Here is a 22,141-nt window from a genome sequence, read left to right on the forward strand (position 1 = left end):
TATATGTTAAATTATTGGACAGATTGTAGAAAAAAATGTTTATTTAAATATTTATGAAATGATGGGTAATGTGATTACTCCTATTTTTAAGCAGAATTTTAGAAGTATTTAAAAATGGATGAGAGAGGGGCTAAAGGATGGTTAAGACACACACTGATATACACTATGTGGGGATGTAGTGTATGCACCTGTATCACAAATCCACCTTCATAAACTTTCTACATTGTAAAACTCATCCTGCTGCTTTTTGCTACACTGTTATGACATGACCAACCATTGTGACATCATAAAAGCTAAATTGGCTATTGCTGGAATTCAGACAGGAACCTTGATCTTTTCAGCCTTGTGTTTAAGAGCTTTTTTGGAAAGCTCCCACCCTACCTGAGCAGAATGCTCTCCCCGGCTGTTCCCACCTTCTATAACCTCCGATTCAGTACCAGTACTTTAAGTAGTCTACCTAAATACAAAATAAAAATGTTACGTTCCTCTTTTTCCTACAGAGCACTGCTATTATGGAATAACCTTCCGGACACTTTCAAATCCCCTCCCAGCCTAAAATCCTTTAAGAAATCCTTCTTTACATATCTCAAAACAGAATGAACCTGTAATAATGGTTGATTACATTTCTTACCTGTTCTGTATTAAATTTATATATGTATTAATATTATTTTGAATATTCTATTGTACCCTGTTGTAACGATGTAGGGTTAGTGGGCCCAGGACATACATTAAAATGAGAGAAATCTCAATGTATTATTTCTGGTAAAATATTTTATAAATAAACAAATAATTAAATACAAACCTACCTTCACGTTCACTGTACATGTACACGGCATCCTCGAAGACATGAGGCCCTTTTACTACACTTGATATCCATATATAAGTGTCATGACATCTGTAAGCTCTGCCATTGCTTTTGCTTCCTGTCCTTGGCTGACAAAGAGCTTAAACCTCTCACCTATTAATATTCAGCTCTTTGTATCTCCATGGTACATGCAGGTAATTGTAAACAATGCCACGAGACATTCTAACGGAAGGATTCAGTGAAAGTAAACTGGAAAACATAACCAATGCTTCCCTGGTGAAACTCTGCAAGGTAACAGGGGGAGCGTCTAACTCGCCATATGTTTTCCAGCTTGCAAATATCTGGAATTTATGGTCTTTGTTTACAGCTTCCAGCCATGGAAAGCAGCCAGTGAGAGCTACAAACAGAGTGACTCCAAATGCCCAGACATCAATACTTGGACTCAAGTGTAGATATTGGTTAGGTTCCAGAATAGAAAGCTCAGGTGCCATGTATGGTATTATATGAGACATCGATGGGATGAATCTACCAAAACGTTCTGTTAGACCAAAATCTCCGATCTTGATGTTGTGGCATTCTTTATCCATAAGCAAGATGTTGTCTGGTTTCAGGTCTCTATGCACCAACCCTTGATTATGAATGAAAAACAATGCTTCGGAGATCTGAGCAGCACAACGCTTCACAATGTATTCTGGTAACCCAACCTAAAATATTAGAGAAAAAAAAATGTCAGTATATTAAGTAAAATATTCAGTAGAGCCAAAAATAAAAATCTTTTACCAATATCATTCTCAAAATCATTATTTTAATAGGTCAGCTGATAACTCTCCTCTAGCAAACGTATGCCTCAAATATTGTGTTGTAAGCAGTGATTTACACATGTTGAATTATCAATGTATGCCATAATTAAAGTTCTAAAATATATATGCTGCTGAAAATAGAATATTAATTTTAGCTATTTCAATTGTAGGCAAGAGTTGACAGTAAATGTAATTAAGCTCTTTTTATATGTTTTATGGAGATGGCTGTGTTTATTAAAACTTTAAAATTAAAGTTTTCAACTTTTTCAATGAATTTTACCACATGACAGGAGGCTTCATATTTGCATATCTTTCTTTACTGAAAACTCCAGCAGCATAGAAACAGTAACAACCAATCAGAGAAAAGATATGCTGCCCATAAAAGGCCCTGTCTATGACATCACTTCCTCTTTCTTTGCTGCTCCAGCCTACAGGTCAGAGTAATTTTACCTCTCTGGTTTATGTACTTATATTGTCTTTTTATTGCACTATTCCTGTTTTCTTACTTTTATTATTGTATTATTACAGTTTTTTTTTTTTTTTTTTTTTTTTTTTTCTTATTTTTCTTAATGTATTATTACTGGTTTTTCTTATTTTTCTTAATGTATTATTACTGGTTTTTCTTATTTTTCTTAATGTATTATTACTGGTTTTTCTTATTTTCTCAATGTATTATTACTGGTTTTTCTTATTTTTCTTAATGTATTATTACTGGTTTTTCTTATTTTTCTTAATGTATTATTACTGGTTTTTCTTATTTTCTCAATGTATTATTACTGGTTTTTCTTATTTTCTCAATGTATTATTACTGGTTTTTCTTATTTTTCTTAATGTATTATGACTGTTTTTTTCCTTATTCACCCCTATCTACCTATACCTGTCCCCCTCCTGTTTTCACTTACTCAGTCGCCCTGCTTGTTTCTGTGCCTCTGTTACCTCGCTTCTTTCGGGCTGACGGTCCGCGGGCGTCACGGCTGTCCGTGCCGCGTTCGCCGCGCGGACCTGGCCTGACTGGCACAGGGGGCTGGGTAGGGACGGGTGGAGGGTAGCCGGGGTTAGAATTGTCTCTTGCCGCTCTTTTTCCCTTCCCGCTCGCAGCCGCGAGCGGGTAGCTCTCACCCACTCACGCGGCCGGCGGCTATCTTGGTTCTCGCGGCTCGCGAGACCCGCGACGGCCCTTCTCTCTCTTCACTCGGCGCTTCGGGAATCACCCGATCGCCGCAACGGAGTTGGGGGACCCCCCCTCAGGGACCCCCCAACCCCCCCTTTACTTCCAGAGGAACTAAACTACTTAGTTCCTTTTAGTAAGTTACCCATTTAATAAATATATGACCACCAGCTAAATAGTATGCTAGTAAAAATATATGGACTATTTCACATTTTCAACCCTTGTCACATGCTATGTATAGATCGGTTAAAAATCCATGTTTGCAAGATGGCTTTAACCCCTTAATGACCAAACTTCTGGAATATAAGGGAATCATGACATGTCACACATGTCATGTGTCCTTAAGGGGTTAAACACTCACTGCTATTGACTTAAAGCTACCACACACAGTTTAGGTGTCATGCTGTTTGCCTGCAAACAAACAGACTGCTATTCTAGCTATAGGCATGTTTGAGCCCCAATATGGGCACCTATGAAAAACTCAATGATTTTCATTAAAATGTTTTACATGGAATTAAGTGAAACAATTTTTATATATCACCGGTTCCCATAACCAACAAGGTCTTTTTACTGGCAGTAGGTATGATCACATTCTGATGGTGGTCCTGTTTTTTATTGTTCGGTACAAGATAGTCTATGCTGGCACAATTGAGTTTTCTTGGTATGAAGGCTGTACTATATATGATATACATACCTTAACTGACATACTGCCTCACTGGTCCCTGCAGGGACGGATGCAACTATATTTCCCCTCAGGGGTTCAAATGCTGCTATACCCTTCAAAAGGGAATATTATACTGATTACCCGGCACAGGGTTATATTACATTACTGTACCCAAGGGTGCAAAATTTATGTGGGTGTCCTCTGGGTATTTTTTCATGGCACACCACCTGGGGTGACCCCCCAGATATGCATGCAAGGGCGCTGACGGCCCATTTCAATTGATGTGGGTGTCCTCTGATTGCTACGGCACACCACCCGGGGTGAACCCCGATGATATGCACAAGGGCCTGTATTTTCAAGAGATAAACACATACAGCCCTGATTTCACTGACTACGTGCATATACAGCCCTCTCACTGCCTGTCAGTTTACTTTAATGCAACAGTACCATGCTGGATACGGCTTGACGGCAGGACCACTAAGAAAACTGAGTGTACTGCGTAGTACCCTTCACAGGGATACATATATGTATATTTACGGTGCCTAGTGTACACATTGAACGTGGGTGTCCTCTGGGTTATTTTTACATGGCACACCACCTGGGGTGACCCCCAGATATGCATGCAATATTTGCAAGGTACCAATAATTATAATGTGGGTGTCCTCTGGGGACTTTTTCATGGCACACCACCTGGGGTGACCCCCCAGATATGCATGCGAGGTCACTGACAGACCATTACCTTTGCTGTGGGTGTCCTCTGGGTTACCATGGCACACCACCTGGGATGAACCCAACCGAACAGACGTGGGTCCTGCGGTTGCAGACCTTATGGAGACAGGCCCCACGCGCCTCTATAATCAGCCTGTATAATTTAATACCATACATACAGCTCTGGCGTACATTTGTGGTGGACCCGGCTAACCTGACCAGACACCACTACCTGTCAGTCGTGCCTGCACCGCGGCTCTCAGTAGCCAGATTAAACTAATAGAGGTGACCCCTCTACACCTGGCACAGGTATTCATACTCTCAGACAAACTAAACAGGCAATTCAAACCATTTTACCCGGGTGATCCCCAGTTCTGCCAGGAGTCTAGCACTCCTACGTGCTGATCCTCAACCACTACTCCCACTGACTACCACTGTCTCCAAACAGGATGGGAATGAGTCATGGTGGACACTCTCAACCTTCCCAAGATTTTTAGGCAATGACAAACGCCGCTCTAGCTGCCTCAGTGGAGAAGGTTCTGTTATGGGCTCTGCCACACACCGCTTGATGGAGGACACTTCCTCGAAGTACGTTAGGGAAACCTGACTCGGTGACAGCGGCCGAGGCAGAGGTAGCAATAGCGGCACTAAACCAGAGTGACCGAAGACGGACCGTTCCTGGATGAACGCTATTGGCTGCGCAACCCTCTGGGGATGGAAGTATGCGCACGCCTCAAGGCCAAATGCCCAGACAAAGTGGTAATTGCGCCCGAGCCCAATAGCTGGCGTACTATACGCCGACAGACGCAATTCTGTTCTGGTGCACATCAACAACACATTATGGGACTTCGGAAAGACAAGAATTCGGCCCAAAAGCACAAGGCCTACTATTTGACGTAGCGTTCATGGCAGAACTCAAGGAGCACGTAAATCTATTCAAGTCTCCCCTACGGGGAAGGATGTTTTTGGGAGGACTGGTCGGTAGCGGAACCGAGCCGCCAGCCGCTTCTGGGCGACAGGTTCCAGGTCGTATACACAGTCCTCATATATTTTCTTACTCGCTTCTCTACTAGTGAGTCGACCTACATAGTTAACTGTTTCCAATTTTACGACCGGCAGCCTCTCTCTGTTTTACGGAATTGGGAGACTATTACCTAAGTCACCGGGGTTCTCCAGACCCTACAAGGCTATGTCACAAACACTTCAAGATAGAGAAAATGCATCTTCTACAAGACCTCCTAAGCGATAACGACTGGTTTGCTCCTTTGGTAGTACACAAACAATGATCGCTTCTCCATCTGAGTTGGGCCAATTCCTCGGTTTTTTCGACATCGGCTTGGAGAACCACGTTCCGCGTCGGTCTAGGGCAAAGATCACCTCTATAAGGATAGAGGTCAGACACACCCTAAGGTTGGATACGATTCCTCTCAGGATACTCGCCGGATTGCGGGATTCCTCTCCTCCTCCATACAATCGATATTCCCTGGCCCACTACACTTCAGGGCCATGCAACAGCTGATGGCGAGATACGTACGCACCGGCCACTCTTACAACCATTGGATCTCACTATCCGCAGAAATGAGGACGGAATTTCGATAGTGATTACTTCACATACAAACTTGAATTGGCTGAACGATCCTTGACTCTTCCTCCGGATGCGAAGCGGTGGATGTACCCTACAAACGTGCCCCAGCCGTTCTCCACAATAGCAAGGGTGCTTCGATACACACGTACCCACAAGATATCGCTCCTGCTCATGACACCCCTCGGACAGATCAACCGCGGTTTTCCGTATCGCCTGGAGATGTCGTGCGAAGACCCTCTACTACTCCCTGACTTTCCTCTTCTTCCGACGGGACCGCGAGGGGAAGCTCACTCCCTTGTCAGGGAAGGACTACTGGCACTAGTGACCTGGACGGTTTCAGGGGCTCCTGATCAGTCCACGACCTATTGCATCACCTAAGTCCTTCTATGGGACTCGTAGACTCCTGGCACCAGGAAATGCTATATTTCTGCCTGGTCGGCCTGGAGTGATTGGTGGGTGGAAAGGGATTCCGACCCCTTTACCGCACCTGTCACGCTGATCCTTACTATCTGTCACACCTGGTCTCGTGGGTCGGTCATATCGATCCCTCAACGTGATCTGACCCACCATATCGGCGGCGCACGTTCCGGTACAGGGCAGGTCAGTAGATCAATATTCACTGGTTTTGTCGACTACTACGGGGTGCCGAATTATCGAGACCCCTGGCACCCAAGTACTCACACCTCTGACAGGTGGATGTGGTGCTGAGATCCCTTAGGGAATGATCGGACAATCCTTGTTTGTCACTGAAACAACCTTCAGCCAAACTAGCCCTCCTATTATGCCTCGAGTCATTTAGATGTCTGGCGGACGTTAGGGCTTGCGATATGGATGGTTTCTCTCTCACACCAGACGGGGTTGCCTTTACCATGTCGAGACGAACTAAGTCCGATTCGTCTTCGGTGTCAGACACCACACTATGCGTGGTCAGAACGCTAATGGGTATGCCGATATCAATATCCCCCTTCAAACTCATTCGACGGGTCACCTCCTGACGTCTTACGTGAACCCTCATGGACCGGTGACTACCGCAACACTGACCAGATGGGTCTGTTGGCTATTGTCTTTCGCGGGCGTCGAACCTGGTTTCGGAGCCCACTCGGTCAGGGGAGCGGCGGCCTCACAAGCCTTTTCGGGCTGACACTCCCCTAGCCGGCATTATACGCTGCGCGGTCTGGGCGCGAGAAAGTACGTTTAGAACGTTCTATTCCGACAACATCTCATGCTTCCTTCACATTGGTCAATTCAAAGCTTTAAAAATGCAAATATGAAGCCTCCTGTCATGTGGTAAAATTGAAGATTATATTAGCTTTAGTGTACTAATAATCTTAATTTTAGTAATGACAGGAGGCGAATATTTCCCACCCTATAGGATCCCTCCCATGTTTCTTGTGTGGAACAGAATATGCCCTTTATGTTCAGGAAGGTAAGTACGTTATGGTTTGTATGTTTGTTAATTAGACCCGTATCTTGAGGGTCTTGTATAGGTTGAATATTAGACATGAACCTTGAATTATGTGGTGTTCATAGATTCTTAAATACCATTGCTTTAGTATTAATATATGTTGATATGTTTCACACTCTAATGTTCGTTGGTATGTCAGATGCTTAATGCTTATTGTATGCGGACAAGTTATCACGCCAGAAACCTTTCACCTTTTTCTTCTTCTTGCAGCGTGAACGTCTTCTCATCGAGACAAAGATTCACCTTCCATACCTCTGCATCGCGGAACTACTGGAGTTGGATATTCTAATATGTTTTTTGAACTGTTGACGTAATATGATTATGTTTATTGTTGCTGTTTATTGTTTCGCTTCAAAGAAAGAGGAAGTGATGTCATAGACAGGGCCTTTTATGGGCAGCATATCTTTTCTCTGATTGGTTGTTACTGTTTCTATGCTGCTGGAGTTTTCAGTAAAGAAAGATATGCAAATATTCGCCTCCTGTCATTACTAAAATTAAGATTATTAGTACACTAAAGCTAATATAATCTTCAATTCAACTTGAACATTGATAATGATTTAACCAAACTAAGATGCAGCTAGGACAGGTGTTGGTAACCAGCGGCCCTCCTGTTCTTGATGATATACAATTACAGCAAATATCCAATGCCAGCTATTGTTATAGTACATACATAAGGTATAGGGTATCAAGTTGCCCATGCCTAAAGTAGCATAGATATTCTAACAAGACCATTCATTGTTACTAATCTGCTGTAAAATACCACTGAGACTAATGAGGAGCAATTATACAGCTTATGCTCCTTACCTTCTCAACAATAATGGATTCGAGGGTCCCTGCTGTTGCCACCTCCTGGACGTAGACATAGTGTTTCAGGGTATCAAAGAAGTAGGGGTAGGTTGTAATGATACCCCTGTGATGAGACAGATAGACCGCAACCTTGAATTCCTTGACAAAGTCATCTTGGTGGGTTCTTTCTTTCTTCATCAGTTTTAGCGCCACTGATCGACCTTGTAAACATGATCAAGACAAATATTAAAACCATTTTCAGAAAAACAATCAACTATAGTAACATTAATGAGTCGGGAGTGACATGAGGATTTTAAATGTAATACTATTAAGACAGTTCTCTTTAAGTGCTCCAATATTTCTTTCCGAGTCCTGTGTGTGTGCATGCGACACTTGAAATTAATTTAATTTGCCTATTGTTTTGGCTGTGCCAGTACAGCAAGATATACAATATAAATAAAAAGACAAAAAAAACTAATAAAAAAACTAATAAAAAAAAAAAAAAAACTAACTTTTAGGTGGCCACTAGGTTTTGCAAAAAGTGAAATTTCTGCTTAAAGTACACGTTATTATAGCCATTAACTATTCTAGATACTGTATGTTATTAGATTAACACACGTGTGCCAACAAAGGCTTTGGGGTTAATGAAACAGTCTGTACCTGCTAGCTTGTCATGAGCCAGTAAAACTTGACCAAAGGTCCCTTCTCCAAGCTTTTCAAGAACCTGGTACTGCTCTGGAATCATCTGGATCTCTTGGTTTTCGGATGTGTTTTCCTTTGCAATGAGCTGGAAGGCAGGTTCTTTACTCAGATCTGAAGCGTAGACCTGAGGGTGCAAAATATTAGTTTTAAAAACTGCTTTTTTATAATCTTTTATAAGTAAAGATAGATGCCTCCAGAAAGTGGTACAAAGATAGCAAAATGCATTTTTAGGGTGTGTTAATAGCCCTAAGGAATATTTTAATACGACTAGAGAGACTGTATAACAGATGGCAGGTGTATAATGTAATCAAGACATTAAATGTAAAAGTAGGTAGAACTTTATATAGATTTTTTTAATAATAAATGCAAATTGTATATTTAATGTATAATTCAATAAACAGTATTTAATACATTGAATTGTTCTTTTAACCAAATCAAATTTTGAACCAACGTCTGTTGGTATTCCAGATCCAGAGTGTCCTGACTAACCCCAAATGAATTATATGCTATGAATTAAAGGACAGAACCAGTTTTACAAACCAAGCTACACATTAAAACATTTATCTCTCCACCTACTGTGTAATACAACTTTCAATCACGTTATAGGTTGGCTGAGACTTACGTGACATTTAGTCCAACATATACGGAGAACCAAATGTTATTCATCCAACAGGAATGACAATCATGTACATTTTATTCCCTGAACATCTAATTGTTTAACCAAATACTAAAATATAAGGTTTTAGTTTCTTTAAACAAATTTTGTTGTATAGAAAATTACCAAATTTCAATCTAGAGGAGCTGTAGACTGTTTACATCTCTACTATTTTAACCTACTCTTTGCAATTTATCTACATATCACACTCCATTCAGACATGTATCAGTTTATAAGGAAGTGTAGATCTTACCTTTAAAATCTTACAAACAACTTTGGGTTGAGATATCACTTTGGAATATGGCAAACGTGATCTCTTTCACAAGTTCAACACATGGAAATTTTCTCCTGGAGTCCAATGTCTTCAAGAGGTTCCTGCTAAACCAACAAGAAGACAAATTCTGAAGGCTGTAAGCCTGCTAATGGTCTTTTATAGGAGAACTGCCCTGACTAAACCATAAACCCCTCCCTTAATTAAATGCAAATTGAGTATCCCACCAATAGCCTATGTCATGTTAATAGGTGTGAAGATTTCTATTGGTCAGTGTTCAAGCAGTGGGTGGAGAAAAGTAATTATATGTAATATGTTAATTAGAAACAGACAGTATCTGTCATATTAGCATTATAATTACTTTTTAAGAAGAAATGTGTAATGTAAACATAGTATAAACCTTGTGGAGGGAAACTTAAATGAAATAGTCTAGGAGCGGGAAAATCTTAATTTTCAATGTAAAAAAAATATTATTTATTTATCAAGAGTGTGTGTAGCGAGCTTAAAACATAGGTTTTAACTTAGAAAATCCAGCACCTCTATCTTTCTGAGACCTCATTCATCAATCCATTTTTTTTATGGGCAAAAGTTGCACATGATCACTGTGGAGGTTAAACGATGCATTATTTATTAAACTGGAGTACTGCAATATTATTCTGTTTTTGCTATTAGATTTTTTGATTAGAAATTGGTTTCTAGTTTCTCACTATCTAAATTTAACCTGACCTCAAATTTTGATTGTCCTTAACATTGCAATATATTGTGTAAATCACTAAACAAACCTTTCCTTATTAACCAAAAGTCAACAAGTCAGCATAAAAAATATGCAATGTTTTTGTTATCCCACCAAACCTAGTTTTCTGTTTAAAGATAAAGTCAAATATATATTTAAAAATATAACACCAATAATTAACTGTGGTAAAGACAACCAACTGGCTTTAAAATAACCTTTTTTCTATAACCTGCCTAAATATTAAACCATACTATTCTACCAGCTGTAATCTGCTAGAAATCTCATATATTGTGGTGTTGACTTAAAACTACCCAATACTTCTTCACATATTGGTATTTTTTTTTACCCCAAGTAATATTCATTTTTGAAGCTCCTAATCTTCTTGCATGAACCCTATAGTGTGTATATTCCATCGATTATCAGGATGGGGGTGTTGGGTGGGGTGGGTGAGTATGACTTCTCATAATGACTCACACAATTATTATGGAGGGTGTTCATTCATGCTGCATAACTTACAATTAGTTGATAACTCCTTTTTTTTGTTGTTTTTTTCATTTTTGCTTCCATTTGAGCAAATATTCACCTAAAACATAATTTGGAAATAATACTTTAGGAGGTGATTAAAGATACATTTTATTATGAAGATTCTGTTTGATTCCCACAGTTTTTATCTATATACAGAGTTAACCAAAGGCTATACCTGTCTTATAGTACCACTACACTAAGAATGACCGTGAGCATGCACCCAGCTACACTAACATTTGTCCCATTACAGGCAATTGTTCCTTTTTAAAATTGAGTGTATCTTGTGTAAATGGAAAGGAAATCCAAAATTGGAGGTTGGGCATGATGACCTCTAGAATTCTTCCTATGGAAATTCCTTGAATCTCCTCACCAGCTTATCTGCAATTCACACTCTTTCAGTCTTTGAAAACTTGTCCTGGTCCCCATGGTAACATTGCTATTTCAACCCTCTTTCACTGTGCACAGCATTCCTATAATGCATGGCATTAAATCAGGCCTAGTATTGCACCCAGTCAGTGAAACTTAAAAAGGCATGGATGGATACACTATATTTGGCGTATGAACAAGTATGGAGACTGGGTAAAAAAAAAAAAAACCAGAGATTATATATCATTGTAACATATTAATTTTAGTATTTTAAATCTGGACATATTACTGACCTACTTTATGTATGAATACAATTGTTTATTATTAACCCCTTAAGGACGGCGGACGTTCTATGCCGTCCTTGGGGACCCAGTCCTAAATGCCAGCGGGCGGCATAGAACGTCCCCACCGTCCCTAATACTTACATGGTTGCCGGCACTCGCGGTGGGGGGACCCACCTGGCATCCCAGGGAGTCCACCTGCTTCCGATCTTGCCCTACTGGTCCATGTAATTGCGAGAACCTCACAATCACATGGACGGCATAGTCGTCCACAGCATTGCCAGCAGGGGGACTGCCTGGAATGACAGGCAGTCCCCCTGCTGGGTGTAAAATGTAAAATACAAGTTTAAAACAGTTAAAAAATAAATAATATTTACTTAGATCATTACATTTTCTTGTCCGGCTTCACTTCCGGTTCGGCGCACTTCCGGAAGTGAAGCCGGACAAGAAAATGTAACCGCTAAAAAAAGATTGAATGAAATGGAAACAGCTGGGATACCTTTCAACTGCAGATAGGAAGCCCAATCAGAAGAGGATTGTGTACCAACGCCCACCACACCACCAATGGACTCCCAGCTTGAACATATTTAAGCAAACAAACAAAATATGTGAACACAACTCCAGTGAAAATAGTGATAATTAATAAGCAAAAAATTGAGCTTCCCTATGTTAGGTGAAGTATTCAGAAAAGGTCCCCAAAGACTTCCTCTTGTCTTCAGCATACATACAAAATAGAGTGGGGTATTATCTGCTAAATACAGATCAAATGGAAAAACATAGCGTTTAACTGTGTGATAGTAAATGAAGATGTATAATTAACAATTGGCCACTCACAAATTATAAGATTTAAAAAAGCTTTGAGTGTAATCCTTTTCTTCAATATTTTCTATGTTCATCTTCACACTCCCATCAGTAATTAGGAATATTTGCTCTTTTGAGCAAATATTCCTAATTACTGATGGGAGTGTGAAGATGAACATAGAAAATATTGAAGAAAAGGATTACACTCAAGGCTTTTGTACATCTTATAATTTGTGAGTGGCCAATTGTTAATTATACATCTTTATTTACTCTCACACAGTTAAACGCTATGTTTTTCCATTTGATCTGTATTTAGCAGATAATACCCCACTCTATTTTGTATGAACATATTTAAGGGTTTGAGGGGGGAGGAAAAATAGGCTTATTTGTACACTTGTTGATGTTTTGACAGTGTATATGATTATATGTTTTAACTGTAATTTGATATTTGGTCCCTGAGGAAGTTTCCTAAGGGAGACGAAACGCGTAGGACCAGTAATAGCATTTAATTTTATTTTTATACTTCAAAGCCAATACATTTCCTTTTTTTTTACCAACCATTGGGAGTGTGTGGACTTCCTAATTTTGGAATTGGCGTGGTAACCAAACAGGAGTAACCCCCCTAACTACAGGTGAGGCAACCTGAGGGCTTGAAAAAAACACATCAATTTGTGAGTGCAACCTTGAAGCATGAAATGGATATTTAAATTTTAATTTTATTACACTATGTTGTATTTTCTGTTTATATTCTAGTGATACAAGCTGACTCCCTGGTTGTTTTGTAGTTTGCAATAGTTGTATATGGTCACCAAGTTGGGAGGTGACATAAGGGAAGCAAGTATCCGAAAAGCTAAGTTTATATCGATATTTTCCACGGGTGAATAGGTGGAAGTTATACCATATATATATATATATGTGTGTATGTGTGTGTATATGTAACGAATATATACCCCAACATGCAGGATTCAACTTAACAAAGGACAACACAGAGGAGAGATAAGTCTACTGGACCTTAGAATGTCCGGACTCGACGTATATGAGAGGAGACAGAGTCAGGAACGATCCGAGGTCAAGGGCACAGTGAGACAGCGTAAACTAGGACTAGCCGGGTTCTGGTACACAGTAAACAGAAAGCCGGCAAACTGAACAGATAAGGATAAAGAGATAACGTAGTCAGAATCAAAGCCAAGGTCAAAACGAAGGAATACAACTGAACACAACAAGCGCTAAAGGGAACTGAAACAGAAACCACGATAGGGCAGGGAGTAAAGGGAGAGGTAAGTTTAAATAGCTTCTAAACTAATTTGATTGGCTCCTGTAATATACACCCCCCCAAAAGGTAAGTGTATGGGGAGTGTGGCATGACATGGGCCAATGGGAGCCTTTTGACAATTTAGGCTCCCACTGTCTCTTTAAAAGCGCGCCCGAGACCCGCGGCGCGCTCTTAGATTCAGGCGGGACACGTGACCGCTTCTCGCGGTCACTGCACGCCTTCCTAGTGAAGCCGTCGGATGAGCCGTGCGCGGCTCGTGCAGCAGGACCGCGCACGGTTTGAAGAGAGGACCGCGACCGGCCCCTGGATAAGGTAAGGAATGCTACAGTATATATATATATATATATATTATATATAGAAACAAAATCCAGAGCCAGGCACTCCTCCTTATAAAAAACTCTCAAATATAAATAAGCCTAGGTGCAATCCCGCGTTATATATACGAAAAAGCAATAAAGGGAGCACACTAGGTCTTGATTATAGTGCAAAATTATTTACTGCATTCCCAATTAATACATAGCTGTGGTTTAAGCAGAAAAAAAATCAACATTTCGACCCTTCTGGGTCTTTATCAAGATCACAGTGACATGTATAACATACTTTCCATATATACATAAATATGTAATGAGCTTACCAGTAAGATCATCGGACAGCCGGCAGACTGAGAAACCCGGAAGTGTGAGACACCACGTGGGATTGTGCGTGTGACGTGTTACGTAAATAGCGTAGTTGCTAAGCAACTACGTAGAAGGAGTAAAAACAATCACCCGGTTCAAAAGAAACCGGAGGAAAACTCTATGCAAGCCTAAAAAAGTGTGTAGAGAGGAAGACTAAGCCAATATATCCCGAGGTCTGCATAAATAGATCTGTCCATGTGAAATAAAACAAACGTGCAGAAAACATCAATGTGAAAAATTACAGTGTGAGGAATATACATAGAACATAAATGCAGAACGGGATCAGGCTATAGCAGATACAATTAGTTGGAAAGTCATTCTGTACTATATACCAACATAAATTCTGTGAGGCATATTTTTACTGGTATGACATAGTTTAGGCATTGGGCTAGAGGCATATATTTATATTATAGCTGGACATAGTATATTTATAATAATATGTACAAACACATCAAACATTCCCATTCATTCTTTTTGAACCTGGGCATAACTATCTGCATGCTATATATTAGAGATTGCTTAAAGACTCTTTTTGGAAGATTCCCACATATTTAACAAACAAACGAAGAACAAAAACGTATAATAATTCAGATTGCCAACTCTAGAAGGGAATGTATGTGGTTGTACAAATTAAGAAGAAAAAACGGAAATCTACATATTACTCTATGACATAGAGACAGGGAATTGCAAATTAGTTACTTTAGTCTAAATAAAAGAACAATATTGAACTACGGACCTTACTTAAGGATCCCTAGGTTGTAACTATTAGGACATAACAGAGTTGTATAGCTATAAGTATACTGATTTAAAGAAACATGGACAAAACAAGGTTTTCATTAAGTCCATTCGGAGTCACTGTGTTTAAATAGTGGATCCAATGGGCTTCACGTTGTAGGAGCAACTTGGATCTATCGCCTCCTCTTGGTTGTGCAGGGACGTGGTCAATTGCAATAAACCGGAGTAAAGGTAGATGGTGTTGACTAGCTAGAAAGTGTTTAGCAACAGGTTTGTCGGTCCGTTGATCTCTAAAAGCAGTCATGATTCCGGACCGGTGTCCTCTAATGCGATCTCTCAAAGTCATGTCGGTTTTACCGACGTACAAAAGTCCACAGGGACAAGTGATCATATATATGACATGTGTTGTCATACAGCAGCAGGACCGCGCACGGTTTGAAGAGAGGACCGCGACCGGCCCCTGGATAAGGTAAGTAACGTTACAGTATATATATATTATATATGATCTAAGTATATATATATATATATATATATACACACACACACACACATTTACACATACACTGTCTAAGTGTATTTCAATATTAATATATATAATTATAGTATAACATCTATATAATTTTATATATATATATATATATATATATATATATATATATATATATATATATATATTAATATCTAAAAACACGTAGAATGATATTGATTAAATATATAATTATAGAAAAAATCCAATATGCTTGCACTCCTGGTGATAATGATGCTATTGACCGGTGCAGATCCAGCAAAATTTGTAGAGATCCAAGTAAACGGAATGCACTCCAGGGTCTTTGAAGTATAGTTAAAATATAACTTTTAATTCATATCAAAATGATCAAATTAACATCAACGTTTCGGCTCACATCTGGAGCCTTCTTCAGGATAACAAATAATTATATATATATATTTAGATATAATATTAAAAAAATATGTAAATACGTCAAAAAAAAAATTCAAATATATATGTCTCATCGTTCTAACTGTATTTTGATATTAATATATATGTATTGATATTAAAATACATGTAGAACGGAACAAAATAATATATATATCTATATACATAAGTATGTATATATCACTATATATATAAACCTATTTCAAAATAAAAATGATAAAAAAATATATATATATATATAGCCACTTAGTCACAAACACTGGCCAAACTTGGCGTTCAAATTAGTTTTTTGCATTTTTCACACACAAACAAATATTAACGCTAACTTTGGCTAGTGTTTGTGACCAAGGGGCTACTAAAAAAGACTGGACATACCCCATTTGCAATACCGTGGGTTGTCTACTATTGCAAATGATATGTCATCATGGGGGTAATTCTAATTTTATTGCAGTAAAAGCAAACAGTATTATGACATTCAGAGTTAAAATGTCACGTAGAACTAAAACAAATAAAAACATCTTATTTTCTCCCATTCTTTAATATTTTATTCATATTAAATTATGTTTCATAGCTAAATATTTAAAGTTAAATGAAAGCCCTGTTCCCCTGAATAAAATGATATATAATAAGTGTGGGTGCATTTAATATGAAAGAGGTGAATTACAGTTGGACAGACATATTTTCCAATTTCAGATTTTGTTTCCGTTTTGATCACAATTTGTACATTTGACTCCGTTCTTAAGGGGTTGAATACCTCATGAAAAATTAGGAGTTTGAGACATTCCTGACAATTAAATAAATATTATTGTAGTGAACAGAAATAATGTTTTACTAAATTATATATAAACAAGGCCGGCGCCACCATAAGGCGAATAAAACATTCGCCTGGGGTGCCGACCTGCAGCGGGCGCCCAACTGGAAGTTTCCTGCTGGGCTGCTGGTGTTTGAGGCTGGAACGCTGAGTGAGCGTCTCTCTAGCCACCCCCCAGCGCAACTGCTTTACCCGCTGGGCTCCCTCCATGTCACTAAGAGCCCAGCTCCCTTCCTGCAGGCACGGGAAGACGAGATGTGAAATGGTATCTTGGCTGCCCCCTGCCTGTAAATACCGGACACATGCTGGAGGGAGCAGGAAGCAGGCTGTGCTCACTGTGCACAGCTTCCCTGCTCCCCCAGCAGAAACAATGCCAGCTTCCTGCAGACTGGAGAATGGTTCCTCATACACAGCACAAGCATGGAGTCTAAGGGGCTGATTATTTTGTGTATGTTTGTGTGTGTGTGTGTGTGTGTGTGTAAATAAAATGTGACTAAACTGGTGTGAGTGACATTGTGTTTATATTTCAGTAAGAGTGTGTGAGAGTGAGTGACATTGTGTGTGTGCGTGTGTGTGTAAGTGACATTGAGGGTATACTTTAGTAACAGTGTATGAGTGACCATGTGACCAATTACCACCAAAGATATTAAATACATAATTTATCACAGCTATAAATTATGTATTCAATGTAAAATGTATGTATGTATTCAGTATGAGTATATGGATTTAGGTATTAGGCAGTATGTGTGTATACAGAGACGGCTGGTCCACAGGGTCCAGTGGGGCCATGGCTCCAGACGGCATCTTGACTGGGAGCGGCATTTTGCCACACCTGTAATTATCTAACAAGATACTAACCAGTTGGGGAAACGTCTCGCATTTCCCATTCAGTCCCTTCACCAGGGCAGGCTAGGACCGCCTGTATATAAATATAGTGTATATTAAAAGTGGGGTCCGCAATGCTCGGTATAGTGATTACTGAAAACACAAATCTGTCTTTAGAAATGACAAATAACTAATGCAGATGTATTTTTAGAATATAATAGTAACTATTTGAATATTCAATCATTCTTATCTGCAACTTCATTGATTAAAGGGTCGGGTGTGATATGAAATGTAATGCACTTTATTTTTCCAGATGTATTTGCATTACAACTGAGTTAGCTGGTTAATTTAGAATATTAGGCTGAATTGAAACTGTGTGACTCATTGAATTCAAATTACCCCCAACCCATTATATTATGTTTTGGCGTCGCCCATATTAACAGATTTTGTTGTCCAATAAACAGCAGTTTCTTTTTATTGTTTTATAAACTAGATCTTGGAGTGACTGTTTCTTGTGCTAATTTTATTCAATTTACAGAGAATTTTATAATTCTGATGTGGTAAATATCAAGTAATTTACATTTTCAGTCCAAGAAACTGTAGAGAATCTCACTAAAATCTACATACATTTTTTAATTTTATAAGTCTTAGCAGAATCTTAAATATATTGCAAACACAAGAACTGAAATAAAATAGAGATTTTCTATATTCGATGCAGTACGGCCTCCGTCACGAAAAAGGTTGAGCTTTGGTTCTGCTAGGAAATTAGGTTGGGCACAGTGGCGTCTCCAGGTTGAGCTTTGGTTCTGCTAGGAAATGAGGTTGGGCACAGTGGCGTCTCCAGCATTCATATTTAGGGGGGGGCAATTATAAAACGTGTGTGTATATATATCTAAAGATCTAAAGATCTTGAGCCCCTAAACTAAACTGCAACCACGGGACTTGCCCCTGCAACCAGATTTCAATTTCAAATAGAAAAACAAACCATATAAAGCTAAAAATACTATTCTAAATTTTATCCCCTCATACCTCTTAAATTGATAACAAGGTTGGCCCGATAAGCATCTGTCAGGGCTTTTTCGTTTTGTCTGTGCTGTGGCTTCAAAGACAGGGCCCATTTTAATAATAAATGTAAATTGCATGTTAAATCATCATTATGCAAGGCCGCCAATAGCACTGCACTATTATTATTTCTGAATAGGGACATTGCATTTTAAACACAATTGAAAAATACACTGTTCATATACTGGACACAAATAAAAAGGGACATAGGGCTTTATATTTGCTCCTCATTCATAACCTGCCTGCTGTTTGGGGACAGAGAAGGCACCGCCACACCGTCGTCAAGCTGTCTGGGGACATAGATAGCACCGGCAAACTGAGGGCAGAGGTCAGATGACACGAGACTCAAAGTCTCTCAGTCCCATTTGCATTCCCCCATCAACCAGTGGCGGATCCAGAAGCTAATCTCGGGAGGGGCACTGGCAGATTATTTTAAGAAACAATCCAGGCACAATAACCACTACAGCTCTCTGTAGTGGTTTTGGTGCCAGGAGTTGCTGTGGCGCCCTCCCAGAGTAATTAGTCAAACTGTTTAAAAAAATGTTTGATAACTTACCCATGTCTGCCGGGATAGGGGTTGTAGTGTGTATGTGTGTGAGGGGTGCAGTGTGTGTGAGGGTCGCAGTATGTGTATGAAGGGGTAGTGCGTGTGTGAGAGGGGTGCAGTGTATGTATGGGGTAGCAATATGTATATTGGGAGCAGTGTGTTTGTGTGTAAATGGTGCAGTGTGTGTATTGGGAGCAGTGTGTTTGTGCGTGAGTGGCGCAGTGTGTTTTTGTGTGAGGGGTGCTGTGTGTGTGTATGGGGGGCAGTGAGTGTATTGGGGGCTATGTGTAAGGGGGGCTGTGTGTGTGTGTGTAAGGGGGGCTGTGTGTGTGTGTAAGGGGGGCTGTGTGTGTGTGTAAGGGGGGCTATGTGTGTAAGGGGGGCTATGTGTGTAAGGGGGGGGGCTGTGTGTGTAAGGGGGGGGCTGTGTGTGTAAGAGGGGGGGCTGTGTGTGTAAGAGGGGGCTGTGTGTGTAAGAGGGGGCTGTGTGTGAATGGGGGGGCTGTGTGTGTATGGGGGGGCTGTGTGTGTAAGGGGGGGCTGTGTGTGTAAGGGGGGGCTGTGTGTGTAAGGGGGGGCTGTGTGTGTAAGGGGGGCTGTGTGTGTAAGGGGGGCTGTGTGTGTAAGGGGGGCTGTGTGTGTAAGAGGGGGCTGTGTATCTAAGGGGGGTGTGGGTAAGGGGGGGGACTGTTTATGTAAGGGGGGACTGTTTATGTAAGAGGGGGGCTGTGTATGTAAGAGGGGGGCTGTGTATGTAAGAGGGGGGCTGTGTATGTAAGAGGGGGGCTGTGTAGGTAAGGGGGGGCTGTGTAGGTAAGGGGGGGCTGTGTAGGTAAGGGGGGGCTGTGTAGGTAAGGTGGGGCTGTGTAGGTAAGGGGGGGCTGTGTAGGTAAGGGGGGGCTGTGTAGGTAAGGGGGGCTGTGTAGGTAAGGGGGGCTGTGTAGGTAAGGGGGCTGTGTAGGTAAGGGGGGCTGTGTAGGTAAAGGGGGGCTGTGTAGGTAAGGGGGGGCTGTGTAGGTAAGGGGGGGCTGTGTAGGTAAGAGGGGGGGTTGTGTATGTAAGGGGGGGCTGTGTATGTAAGGGGGGGGCTGTGCAGGTAGGGGGGGCTGTGTGGTGCAGTGTGTGAGGGGATAGGGGGGCAGATAAAATATATATTTTTTTGTTTTCATTATTAAATAATAATTAAATAAATAAAGCTAATGTCCCCCCTCCCTTCTTACCTTTGCTGAGGGAGGGGGAGACATTGCTTTCTCTTCCATTCCCTGGTGGTTCTAGTGGGGGAGTGAACTCTAACCTGCAGCTCAGGCTAGAGTTCACTCTCGCGAGAACGGAGCGTTGCCATGGTAACGCTCCGTGCTCGCGAGAGGAGAACCCGGCGGAGCTGCAGGTAAGAGCTCCCCCGGGTTCTCTCTCTCACTCCCTCCCCTGCCGGCCGCCCCAGCAATCTGCCTGTGTGGGCCGGGGAGGGAGATCACTGATCTCCGGTCCGTGCAGGCAATCAGCAGGGCTGGTGCTTGGATAGCACCAGCCCTACGTGGGCCGGCAGGGGAGAGCCTCAGGCAGCAATATTTTCTCGGGGGGGGCAATTGCCCCGTTGCCCCCCCCCTGGATCCGCCAATGCCATCAACTAGGGTAGTGTGGTCTGCATGTAATCTGACTAAATGACTTGAAGTGTTTAAAAATGGATGATGGGCATTTTCAAAACATAAACTGTTTTTGTTTTTTAATAATGCTCATCATCCATTTTTTAACTCTCCAAGTCATTCAGTCACACTAGCATTATTCACCCAACCCATTCAGTCCACACTCACTTCAACAATCGATGTAGGTGTGGGATAATGTGACTGAATGACTTGGAGAGTTAAAAATGGATGATGGTCATTATTATAAAAACCTGTCACTGAACCTGTCAGTTTAAACCTGTAATGATTCAATACCCCAGGTATTTCTGGGTTGGAACAGTTCACACCAATAAAGAAAATGGCTACTATTCCATTATTCCAACAATGTAAATGGCTGCTGCGCTAGCTGCAATAGACTGCCATGACAATGTAAAATTCATTATATGCAGTCTACCATGACAATATAAAACTCATCTCTTAATGGATGAATTAATAACATTAATAATATAAAGAAATGTGTTTTATATTGTCATAGCAGGCTGCATGTTATGAATTTTAAATTTTCATGTTATGGATTTCTAATGCAACTTACATTGTGCACAGTAGCCATTTTCTTTATTGATGTGAACAGTTTCATGTATGTACTTAGTGGGCATAGGGGGATTCCCTTCATCCCCCATAAAACCATAACTTACCCTTTCAAATAACGACAGACAACTTCTTGGAGAAAACAGGCCACAGCATTTATTAACACAACCAAATACTGTATAACTCCTTTTAACATATAACCAAATAATAATTATCATAAATTAACATAAACAATTAGCATATAGTCATGCAGTAACCAAAGAAACCGTCCTTGCCAATCTAACTTCCCCAAGGCTCTCACCTCCCCCCCTCGGCATAATAAAAACATCTTCCTTTTCAGGGCTCCCCACCCACTCGGTGGGGCCCAACCATAATGCTCCCCACTGGTCGACTTACAACCCAGTGGGGACACGTCCAACCTGGTACCTCCTCCAGGTTCACCATAAGAGACAGGGGAGGATGAGACCCGGCCATTATCCCCCATTTTCATCTAATCTACCAAACCATCCCTTATTTGGCAAGGACACACCCCCGCCACAACCCCGCTGTTTTAAGCCTAAAATCAGCGGGGGACCCCAAACAAACCAACCATGGCCTGTTCCACCGTCTCTCGAATGGCCAGATTAAAACGGTTGAGCCCGACCCCAGACAAATGAACCCCATCCGGCCGCAACCAATCTGCCGCCTCCTTCTCAAAACCTGATGAAATGGGCATCCCCAAAACCCCTATAACGAACCGTGAAACCCAACGG

The 22,141-nt window shown here is 40.8% G+C and overlaps 1 protein-coding gene across 1 annotated transcript; it reads right to left on the reverse strand.

Moving 5' to 3' along the window:
• Positions 1 to 954: 954 nt before the first annotated feature.
• LOC134609324 (serine/threonine-protein kinase SBK1-like) lies at positions 955 to 22,104 on the reverse strand. Its single transcript, XM_063453005.1, has 4 exons — positions 21,979 to 22,104; positions 8,642 to 8,807; positions 8,000 to 8,202; positions 955 to 1,509 (listed from the first exon to the last, which is right to left on the reverse strand). The coding sequence occupies exons 1-4, from the start codon at positions 22,102 to 22,104 to the stop codon at positions 955 to 957; spliced, it is 1,050 nt and encodes a 349-aa protein (XP_063309075.1).
• Between the last annotated feature and the right edge of the window lie 37 nt (positions 22,105 to 22,141).

The sequence above is a fragment of the Pelobates fuscus genome, chromosome 4 (assembly GCF_036172605.1).
Source record: "Pelobates fuscus isolate aPelFus1 chromosome 4, aPelFus1.pri, whole genome shotgun sequence".
Classification (NCBI taxonomy): domain Eukaryota; kingdom Metazoa; phylum Chordata; class Amphibia; order Anura; family Pelobatidae; genus Pelobates; species Pelobates fuscus.